At 43.4% G+C, this 11,708-nt stretch overlaps 1 protein-coding gene across 1 annotated transcript in view; it reads right to left on the bottom strand.

The window, feature by feature from the left end:
- The window catches only part of LOC140391782 (juxtaposed with another zinc finger protein 1-like), a 205,676-nt gene that overhangs the window by 12,596 nt on the left and 181,372 nt on the right, over window positions 1-11,708 (bottom strand). The window contains exons 3-4 of the mRNA XM_072476649.1: window positions 5,431-5,627; window positions 1,418-1,587 (exon numbers count right to left, since the gene is read on the bottom strand). Of these exons, the coding sequence (XP_072332750.1) occupies window positions 1,418-1,587; window positions 5,431-5,627 (367 nt within the window). The remainder of the gene's footprint in view (window positions 1-1,417; window positions 1,588-5,430; window positions 5,628-11,708) is intronic.

Below are 11,708 nucleotides of genomic sequence, written 5' to 3'. Positions count from 1 at the left end.
CTTTTTCAAAGAGTTGTGTCTCAGCTTAAGATAACTTAGCTGTTGTCAGCATAATCGTTTGATTAAAAATGAACAAAATGCATTTCACTTTTCCTGAAACAAAAGCTCAATGCGGAAATTAATTTTCTGTATTAAATGCAAGTTTCTGTTACACTGATTCATGTTTTTGAAACCAATAGAAATAAATGCAGATTAACAGCAATCTTATATGTGCATGACATTCTTGTAATAAAAGTTAGTGTAGTAAATTAAGTACCTGGGGACCTTTTCATAATGCCAGAAATCTTTCCTACTTGTGTTTATAAAACCAAAATTCAGGCGAATATTAGCAGCACTAATCAGAAGGAAGTGTACAACAATGACAGTAAGACTTATCATCACTGCCTGAATGACAGACAACATTATCCATTAAACAAAGCAAAAACAACCGTGAATCTGTGGTCCAAGGAGCAGGTTATTAACATTAAAATCATACCTGTAAATAATTTTCATGTTACATGGAATCTCCCTCAAATGTTTATACTGATATAAAGTGGTCATAAATTAAGATTGAGTTATACTTCACTAAATGTCAAATCAGAAATTTAGGCAAGACATAAATCAGAATTGGAATTAGAAAAGTTACCCTTCTGAAACATTACATTTTAAAAGTAAACAATTCTCAACACATTTACATATTTATCAATTCAGCATTTTCTGCTCTAGTTTCCACAGTCAAATTCAAGCTTAACTAATTTAGCAGATTTTTGCATTAAGCCTTGCTCCGTACCACTACTTCCGCCTCAGACACGCAATAGCAGCTCATCAAAAACAGCAAATTTGCCTTGCATTATCCCCTACAGAGGATCTGGTTTAGGCTTCCGTCTAAACCATTACCCTTTATTTGTTGTTCCCTCCATTGTACCAGGCATTCCAAAGACTATTAATCTACCGAGTCTGCTTGCTCTTTCAATAATGATGTTTGAGCAATTCAGCTGGACGGCTCTCGTGCATCAGACATGGAGCCAGAAAGATTTCAGAATAACATAGAATAGCTTTGTTATACTGGTAATTAAGACAGGACTGACATTCAAACAGGACCTGGACAGGATGCAGCAAATTACTGTATTCTTTGTGTGAAAAGCTGTTCCCACTATGGTTTGTCTGGCCTCCAGGGAACTCATCATCTTCACTAACAGTCAGAATGGGATTTTGTACCCTCTATTCCCTCTCCAAAAACCTCATTCTAATACACATTTATGATTCATAGCAACACTGAGAAAAAGCTTGTTAATTTGTAAACTTGTGAAAAATGAAATCTCTGATCTTGGTTAAATATTATTCATTGTGGAACAGTTTAAATAGAAAGGCGTCACCTTTTAAGTGCATTTTTATTGGCATTTCCAAGGGCAGCTTTTTTGCTGGACACAATACGTACCTTATACCTCTTTTTACAGCCAGGTACAGGGCAAGCAAATGGCTTCTCATCATCCCCATTCAAGCACATTGAACTTAGAATAGTCTCAGAGCTAATAGCACTTTCTGTTGTCCATGATTCATCACTGTCGGAATCTTCACATTCAATTTCTTCTTCATCTAATTCACTGCCTAAAGATTCAGGAAAGAAAGTAAATGCATGGTCAAGGTTTATTTTTTTAAAAACTCAATTTTTAGATGAATTCCTTTAAACGAAGATTCATGTTTGGTTCCCCTCCCCTACGAACACTATAAATATATAGCATTCAATATACACACAGCAAACACTTGGTGTTTTGAACTGCCAAAGGCATCCTGGGTAATTAGCCATTACAGTTCTGTCACAGAGGGTTCCACAGTCAATACAAAGATAATTTGGGCAATGGTGAATGACAGTGCTGTCCAGACTTTTGGGATGATCAAGGACACATCCAGCTGTACCAGACATCTGTCAGAGCCATGAATCATTTCAACTAGCAGCACACTAACCAAGCGACTGAAGCAAGAATAAACATTCAACAAGCACTGCACACAGAAAAGAGAAAGCTACAATGATGACCACGGGAAAGGAGGAAGTGAAAAAAGAGCAAATGGAAAAGAGAGCTGCTTTCTCTTTAAACACAAAAATAGATATTCTTGCAAAAGGTTAGGGGTACAAAAGGGTACACATTCCCCCTTCACTTAGAAAACCTCAATCAACTTTTCTAAGATTCTACAATGAGATAATCAGTGTAGGATTCCACTTTACGATTCACTACCTGAAAATTTAGAACCTTAATCATCATCTTTAAGCACAAAACTACAATTGAAACCCTTATTTTATGCCGAAAGGTGCATTGAAACCCAGCCAATGATGTCATAATGCAGTCTATAAATATTCTTGGTGCAAACAGCCCATTTCCAACCTAAGTTTATGTGCACTGATTAAGGTCCTATTGAAAGTCTACTGCAGTCTTGTTTTGAACACCAACCAAATGTGGAACTAAATCGTATCAGTATCGTAACTGTGTAAAGTGTCTGCAACATTCCTTTTAGCTAAAAGAAGCATGGGCTATTTCAGCTTTGCATATTCTGATGATAGAACACTGATACTCATTATTTTCAGACTCTAAACACTGAAACAGTGTCAAGAATGTATCCATCACAAGAAGGCTACTGATGGTGAAATTTTCAACTGCATCAGCAAATTTTGCATTTACAATTTCTGAAAGTGACATGTTTTTTATTAGATGGAGATCATTTTCAAACAACAAGATCATGAGTCTGATGCTTTGTTGCACCTCTTAGCAGCCTACCTAATGACAGTAATTAACAGTCTGCAATTAGCATCCACTTCAGAAGACATTTTAATGTTAATTTGCCTTCTCTAATGTGATGCACAGCTGTGCAACAAGATGCATGCCATGAATGTACATGAAGCTGGGAGTCTGATCTTTCTGCTTGAATTTGCCTGGCAAAATCTAAATATTGTTGAGTATAAAAAAGATTTCTATCAATACAAATTCAAAAGATATCACAATATTAACTGAATAATAAGGTCTGCTGTATTTTTTAACTAACACAGTATACCCAAAATACATCTTGCAAAATTGTTGATTCATTAACTTGTTATATTGTTAGAAATGACATTTTTTGCATTGAAATCACACTGTTCAGAACATGTTAAACCTTACAGTACCTCGTGTACAGCTTTGCGTGCAAGTAACTGTGGCTGCAGTTTTCAGTATAGCTATCACATTACAACCTTATTAAACTACTAAAGAGCACCACCAGGTCATCCCCAGGGTTCCCATCTGCCCCACACAGTGTATCTCCCGGGAAAACACTTTAAGCACAATCTTGTGCTAAATAAATGGTCTGCTTTAAATGATCAAATTATATAAAACAATTTATTAAACTGCTACTTTCATATTTTAGCTGTTGTGATCAAAGAGGACACTATGTGACCTGCATAGTATGCTGGGAATCTGAATACACTGCGTTTAGTTGAGTGGTGAATACCTTAGGTTTATATTACTTTCTTCAAATAACTAGTTACACGTTCATTGAAAGCTGTTTTATGGAGGAGGAGGAGGAGAGTCTAAATGTGTATTTGATTTTGCCTTAGGTTTATGACTTGGAAGTTTAAAAACTGGAATACTGCAAAACAGACATCTGATATCAAGTGTTTTTCTCACCCCCACCAAAAACAATATACAATAGAAAGTAAAAGCTGAAAAGGTTGTTATGACTCCATAGATCCCACAGGAATGTCTGCCATACACATAAGCACTGTATTAGCTGCTGGACTCTTAGCGTATTCCATGTTTAGTATGCATGCATACAGTGGAAAATGCACAAACCAACATACCTCAGCTGTGGTAAAACTTTTGTTTCCTGGATTTATAATAGATCCAATACAAGTTCAGGGGCCAGCCTATATATATATAGTTGTCTCCTTTAAGCCCTAATGCCATTATTAAATGTGTTACCACCAGCACCCTAATTCAATAATCATTTATTTTGGGGCTCAGCTGCTTCAATATTTCCTTCCAGATACATTATGCTCACCACTGCCCAATCGCAATTGCCTCAAATCCCAAATCCTTGACCTAATAGCCATCCATGGCTTTGCTCCTCCTCACCCCCATCTCGCCTCCAGTTCTAAAATGCCCACCCCCTCCCTCCTCAAATTCTAAAATGCCCACCCCCTCTCTAAACTCATTCCTGCCTCCAGCTTCATTATCCTCCACCCCTTCACCCCACTAGCAGCCAAACCTTCTCTTGAATTTCCTTCACCTCCCTGCCTCTTTTCAAGTTACTCCTTAAAACCCACCTCTTTCACCAAAGCGTTGGTCCCCTCCAATCTCCATTTTCCCATCTCTATAAAACTCCTTGGAAGATTTATGCTAAAAGAATGCTGTAAAAGCAATTTATAGTTGTTTCCCTTTTGCATTCTTGACCAGATGAGCAGCATGGCCAAACCACTCATTCCAATGAAATTATATTAAAATCAAGGATCACCTAATCACCTTAATTCCACCAGCATTCATTCAATTCCATTATCAGCAAAACAGGATATTTAGTTAAAATTACTTTGCCAAACTAAATAAGCCTACCATCATTTATAGTGGCCTAACACCAAATTTTCTTGTAGAATTCAACCTCATTCGCATTTAGCAAATCAAAAATGTGTTTGGCATGGTATACAGGTTTTGCTGATTTTTCAATATTTTTTCCCTCAGTAAATCAGTTTGACTTACACACAGACATCCGGTATAATATTTCTTCCCGTTTCTGCGAGGGTTCTGCCGGGTGCTCTGGTTTCCTCCCACAGTCCACAGATGTGCAGGTTAGGTGGATTGGCCATGCTAAATTGTCCCAGGTGGGGTTACGGAATAGGGTGGGGAATTGTGTCCAGGTACGGTGCTCTTTCAGAGAGTTGGTGGAGTGCTCTTTCAGAGGGTTGGTGCCAACTCAATGGGCTGAAAAGCCTCCTTCTGCACTGTAGGGATTCCATGTTCTATTTTCTATGTTAATATCAATTTAAAATGCATATGGGCATGGCGGCACAGTGGTTAGCACTGCTGCCTCACAGCGCCAGGGACCCAGGTTCAATTCCGGATTCGAGTGACTGTCTGTGTGGAGTGTGCACTTTCTCCCCGTGTCTGCGTGGGTTTCCTCCAGCTGCTCTGGTTTCCTCCACAATCAAAAGATGTGCAGGTTAGGTGGATTGTCCACGCTAAATTGTTCCTTACTGTCCAAAAGGTTAGGTGGGGTTACTAGGTTGCAGGGATAGGGTCGGAGCGTGGGCCTAGGCAGGGTACTCTTTCCAAGGGTTGATTACAATCTTGATGGGCCGAATGACCTCCTTCTGTACTGCAGAGATTCTATGATTCTATGTTTAAAGGGCAAAGTAGATTTATCATTGACAAAATTACCCAAACCTGGCGGCCATAAGGCAAAAATGTAGTTTTTCTTTAAAAAAGTACCAACCTGTTGGTGTTCCACTGCAGGCAGAAGAGGATGGTGTAACTGGCGGCGTCCCTGGAAACGCTGAACTCCCATTGCCAGGATGAGGTGATGCAGGTGTGCCCCCTCTTCCCACAGGACTGGAAAGGACTGGCGTTAACTTAGCCTGATGTCTTTTTCTCATCTGCTCACGTTCACGGCGGGCAGCGTCAGTCAGAAACCTGAACAGGTTCAGGAAAGTCAATAAGATAAAGGAAAACGGGTGTATGATTACGGATAGTGAAGACCAGGCCACAATTTCGACAGCCTACTGGTTACTTTTAATATTAAGGTATTTACTGCATCTACAAATAGAGGTTAAACTTGAAAGATCTTATTACAAGTCTGTGGGAGGCCTCGAGCTTTACTCGTGGACTCTGGGGATCACCACTTTCAAGGCAAGATGAAACAAAACAAGTTCCAAAATACCCACAAGCTGTGTGCAAGAGTTCTAACTGGATTAGCATTTATTGACTATTTAAGCTTCCCTCTTTTTTGCTCGCGGACAATAATAAAGAAGTTTAAACTCGAGTTGTAGTACAGATAACAGGACCTCAAAAGTAAACACCAAAATGTAAACTACTGTAATCTCTTTTCTTCATGTTTGCCTGGGATATTTATGTTCCGACCTCAATGTAAATTAAAATATATTCTTCTCTTATGCAACCATCTAGTCTGTTATCATCTGAAGTTTAAACTGTTACATTCTTGCAAGAGAAAAAAAATACTTGAGGGTTTACGCTGAGTTGGCATTTTTGTATTGATTTTATGATACACAGGTATTATGATTTATAGAGTGGCCATGTCAGTTTAACAAGCTGAAGGACACACAATAACTCCAACATCATTAAAATTCAGAAGCCTCTAGAGCTAACTTGGTACACAGTCATGCAGTATATTTGGACAGCAGGGACTCTGGGCATGTGGGATATCACCATTTCCGTGGATAAACTTACAATAAATAAGGCTAAGCTTTCCTCTGGGTTGAAGAATGCAAAGCAGGGAGGAAAACTTATTTGCCACTTATAACCAATGAGATACCTATCCTTAAGAGTGATAAGAAAAATTAGGGTTTCAATTACTGATCATAAATGGACAAAAGGCCATTCTGTGATGTGTCAGAGACCCCTATGGGTCATTGTGAATCATGACAAATAATTCAGTCAACAGTACCGTCCAATTGGTTATGTTTTCTTATATTTTGTAAAATTATGTTTAGAAGAAGGGGTGATTCATAATGAGCTGTTATTTTTTTTTTCTTCTTTTCACAGTTAGTGAACATAAGAAATAGGAGGAGTAAACCATACGGGCCTGTCAAGCCTGCTCCACCACTCAGTACAATGGCTTCAACTTCCTGTAACCAAAAATCTGCCTATCTCAGCCTTAAATATGTTTATGATGGAGCATCCACAACCCTCAGTCATGGAGAATTTCAAGGCTTCACAACCCTTAAAGTAAAGAGACTTCTTTTCATCTCAGTCCTAAATTCCCGTCCCAACGAGAGGAAACAACCTCCCAATCTCTTCCCAGTCAACCTCTTCAGCATTTCACGGAGATCACCTCTCTTTCTTCTAAACTCCAATTTACTCAGCCTCCCGTCAGTGAACCTTGGTCATACTGCCTTCAATGGCAAGTATATCCTTCCTTAAATATGGAGACCAAAATTGCACACAGTATTCCAGATACTATCTCGCCAAAGCCCTGTACAATTGCAGCAGGACTTCTTCATTCTTGTTCTCCAATCCCCTTGCAATGAAGGTCAACATACCATTGGCCTTCACAGATGCTTGCTGTATCTGCATGCTAACTTTCTATGATTCTTGTATGAGCACACCCAAGTTCCTCTGAACATCAACAAATTACAGGCCTATTTAAAAATATTTTGTTTTTCCATTCTTACAATTAAAGTGACTAACCTCACACTCTCCAAATTATAATCCATCTGCCACATTATTGTCCAATCACCTAAACTGTCTGTATCCCTTTACAACCGCTTTGTGAAAGGGAAGTAGTATTTGATTAATTTATTAGAGTTCTTCAAGGAAGTAATAAGCAACGCAGATAAAGGGAAACCTATAGATGTGAAATACTCGTAATTCCAAAAGGTATTGGACAAAGTGGCACATCAAAGTTAACTACGCAAAATAATATCTCATGGTGTCAGAAATAACATACGAACATGGATCGAGGATTGGTTAGCTAACAGGAAATATAGTAGGGTTAAATGGGTCATTTTCAGGTTGACAATATGTAAGCAATGGAATGCCACAGAGATCAATACTGGTGCTTAAACTATTTACAATCTATATCAATGGCTTGGATAAAATGACCAAATGTCTGGTTGCTAAATTTGCTGATGACGCAAGGATAGATGAGGGAGTAAGTTGTAAAGTGAACATAAAGCCTGGATTTCTGCTGAGTTGGGGATAAGTTGGGAGCCTTTTAAAATTAGCGGGCTGGTCTCGACTCTGGTGCTCCCGAATCCATTCCTAGGATTCCAGATTTTCATGAGTGCCTTTAAGAGTGCAGGTTAGTATGGGTCAAAAGCCTACATCTGGAACTCAGGACCCAGCTGACTCCATTGCAGAGATAGGTATATCCTACTCCTCTTCAATTCTCATGGAGTCGGACCATCTTTTTAAAGAGCCGTGGTGCATGACTCCTCAGAGGTGTCACAAACCTTGGGCTGCATGAGGAAACCTTTAAAAAGGCAAGTTCACATGGCCCTCCTCATGCCACGCACCCTCCCCTCCCATGCCAGGCTACATCCCCCACCTACCCCCATGTCCTCTCATGCCCCCGTGTCAGGCAATAACCCCCACCCACCCCCATGGCTCTCATGCCCTCTATGCCAAGCTATGGCACTTACATTCCCATTCACCCACTATACACTGTAAAGAACCTAGGCTCTATAGTTACAATACGATGTGTAACAAAAAGTCATTCATTCTTTCCTTTTCACATGTTAAAAAAAGTCCTTTTATTATTAGGTCAATGAAAGTGTCAGTCATCCAGACACTTCACAGTATCAATAGCAGAAACAACAAGCACTTGAAATCCCTTAACCTTGTGTAAATAAATGTTGTGCGATTGATAGCAGAGATCAGAGAGCTAGAGCTGACAATCAAGTAATATTTTCCCTGCAGTTCAAGTGTTTTAGTACTCTAATGAATGCCTGGTCTCACAACCAAGAATGCATAATGAAGCTTGGCTAAGAGCCCAGAAATCCATTACTCTGTTGAAACACCCTGTAGCAAAAGGACTTAAGAAAAACATAGTGGGAAGTAATGAATAAATGACGTTTTTTTTGTTTTTAAAATATGTTTATTCAAATTTTCCAACAAAATTTTTAACAAACCCCCACCCCCAATAACAAAAAGAAAGAAACACAAACACATCAGTCAAAAATTATACAAAACTTATACATTGGGTTTCCCCATATACAGTATCCCCCCCATATGACATTCAAAGGTACCCATAGGGAAGCCCCCCCCCCCACCCACCCGAATTCCCCCCCCCAAAAAAGAGAGCCCCTTCCCCCCCCCCCCCGCCCCCCACCCTTGGGTAGCTGCTGCTGCTGACCTCCTCCTAACGCTCTGCGAGATAGTCTAGGAACGGTTGCCACCACCTGAAGGACCCCTGCACAGACCCTCATAAGGCAAACTTTATCCTCTCCAGCTTAATGAACCCTGCCATGTCATTTATCCAGGCTTCCACACTGGGGGGCTTCGCGTCCTTCCATAATAGCAAGATCCTCTGCCGGAGTGCCAGGGACGCAAAGGCCAGGATACCGGCCTCTTTCGCCTCCTGCACTCCCGGCTCGTCCATTACCCCAAATAGTGCCAACCCCCAACTCGGCTTGACCTGGACTTTCACCACCTTGGACATAGTCCTCGCAAAACCCCTCCAAAACCCACCCAGTGCCGGGCACGACCAGAACATGTGAACGTGATTCGCCGGGCTTCCCGAGCACCTCCCACATCTATCCTCCACCCCAAAGAACCTACTCAACCTCGCCCCTGTCATATGCGCTCTGTGAGTAACCTTGAATTGTATTAGGCTGAGCCTGGCGCAAGAGGAGGAAGAATTAACCCTACTCAGGGCATCAGCCCACAGACCCTCATCTATCTCCTCCCCAAGCTCCTCCTCCCACTTGCCCTTTAACTCCTCTACCGAGGCCTCCTCCTCTTCTTTCAGCTCCTGGTAGATTGCCAAAACCCTGCCTTCTCCAACCCATACATCCAAAATCACCCTTTCCTGAGTCCCCTGTGCTGGGAGCAGCGGGAATTCCATCACCTGCCGCCTCACAAACGCCCTCACTTGCATATACCTGAAAGCATTTCCGGGGGGTTAACCCAAACTTCTCCTCCAGCGCCCCTAGGCTCGCAAACGTCCCATCTATAAACAGGTCCCCCATTCTTCTAATCCCTGCCAGATGCCAGCTCCGAAACCCCCCATCCATCCTTCCCGGGACGAACCGATGGTTCTCCCGAATCGGGCACCAAACCGAGGCTCCCACCTCGCCCCTGTGTCGTCTCCACTGCCCCCAGATCTTCAACGTCGCCGCCACCACCGGACTCGTGGTGTACCTTGTCGGCGAGAGCGGCAGCGGTGATGTCGCCAGCGCCCTCAGGCTCGTGCCCACACAGGACGCCATCTCCTACCTCTTCCACGCCGCCCCCTCTCCCTCCATTTCCCACTTACGGATCATCGCCACATTGGCAGCCCAATAATAGACTCCCACTCCACCCGGTCGAAGGCCTTCTCCGCATCCATAGCTGCCACTACCTCCGCTTCTCCCTCCACCAAGGGCATCACAATCACATTGAGGAGCCTCCGCACATTAGTGTTTAGCTGCCTGCCCTTTACAAATCCCATCTGGTCCTGGTGAATCACCCTCGGGACACAGTCCTCAATTCTCGTAGCCAGCACTTTTGCCAGCAACTTAACATCCACATTGAGGAGAGAGATCGGTCTATACGACCCACACTGCAGTGGGTCCTTGTCCCGCTTCAGGATCAGAGAGATCAGCGCCCCGGACATTAGTTCTCACTAGCAACGGGCCTATCAGGTCCACGTATTTCCTGTAAAACTCGATCGGGAACCCATCTGGCCCCGGGGCCTTCCCCGCCTGCATGCTCCCCAATCCTTTAACCAGCTCCTCCAGCCCAGTTGGCGCCCCTAAACCAGCCACCTCCTGCTCCTCCACCCTCGGGAACCTCAGCTGATCCAAAAATCGTCGCATCCCCTCTTCCCCCGCTGGGGGCTCAGATCTGTACAGATCCCCATAGAAGTCCCTAAATACTTAGTTTATTCTCACCGCACTCCGCACCGTATTCCCCCCGCTATCCTTAACTTCCCCTATCTCCCTCGCTGCCTCCCTCTTACGAAGCTAGTGTGCCAGCATCCGACTCGCCTTCTCCCCATACTCATACGTCGCCCCCTGCGCTTTCCTCCACTGTGCCTCTGCTTTCCCTGTGGTCAACAGGTCAAACTCTGTCTGGAGGTTCCGCCACTCCCCGAGTAGTCCCTCCTCGGGGGCCTCTACATATCTCCTGTCCACCCTTAAGATCTCCCCCACCAACTTCTCCCTGCCCTCTCTCTTCTCCCTGTAGGCCCTGATGGAGATTAACTCTCCCCTGACCACCGCCTTCAGCGCCTCCCAGACTAGTCCCCCAACTGCACCTCCCCGTTGTCATTGGCCTCCAAATATCTTTCAATGCACCCCCGCACACCTCCTCATCCGTCAATAATCCCACATCTAGGCGCCACAGCGGGCGCTGGTCCCTCACCTCTCCTAACTCAAGCTCCACCCAGTGCGGGGCGTGATCCGAGATGGCTATGGCCGAATACTCCGTTCCCTCCACTTTCGGGATTAGCGCCCTACTCAAAATCTATCCGGGAGTAGGCTCTATGGACGTGGGAAAAGAATGAAAATTCCCTGGCCAGGGGCCTGACAAACCTCCATGGATCCACTCCCCCCCATCTGGTCCATAAACCCCCTAAGCACCTTGGCCACTGCCGGCCTCTTACCCGTCCTGGACCTAGAGCGATCCAATTCTGGGTCCAGCACCGTGTTGAAATCCCCCCCATCATCAAGCTTCCTACCTCCAGGTCCGGAATCCGACCCAGCATACGTTTCATAAATCCGGCATCATCCCAGTTCGGGGCATATACGTTTACCAGTGCCACCCGCACCCCCTGCAACCTACCGCTCACCATCACATATCGACCTCCGTTATCCACTACAATATTCATTGCCT

The sequence above is a fragment of the Scyliorhinus torazame genome, chromosome 2, assembly GCF_047496885.1.
Source record: "Scyliorhinus torazame isolate Kashiwa2021f chromosome 2, sScyTor2.1, whole genome shotgun sequence".
NCBI lineage: Eukaryota > Metazoa > Chordata > Chondrichthyes > Carcharhiniformes > Scyliorhinidae > Scyliorhinus > Scyliorhinus torazame.
The sequence above is the reverse complement of the archived record's forward strand: the minus strand, read 5'-3'. Positions and strand labels throughout refer to the sequence as shown.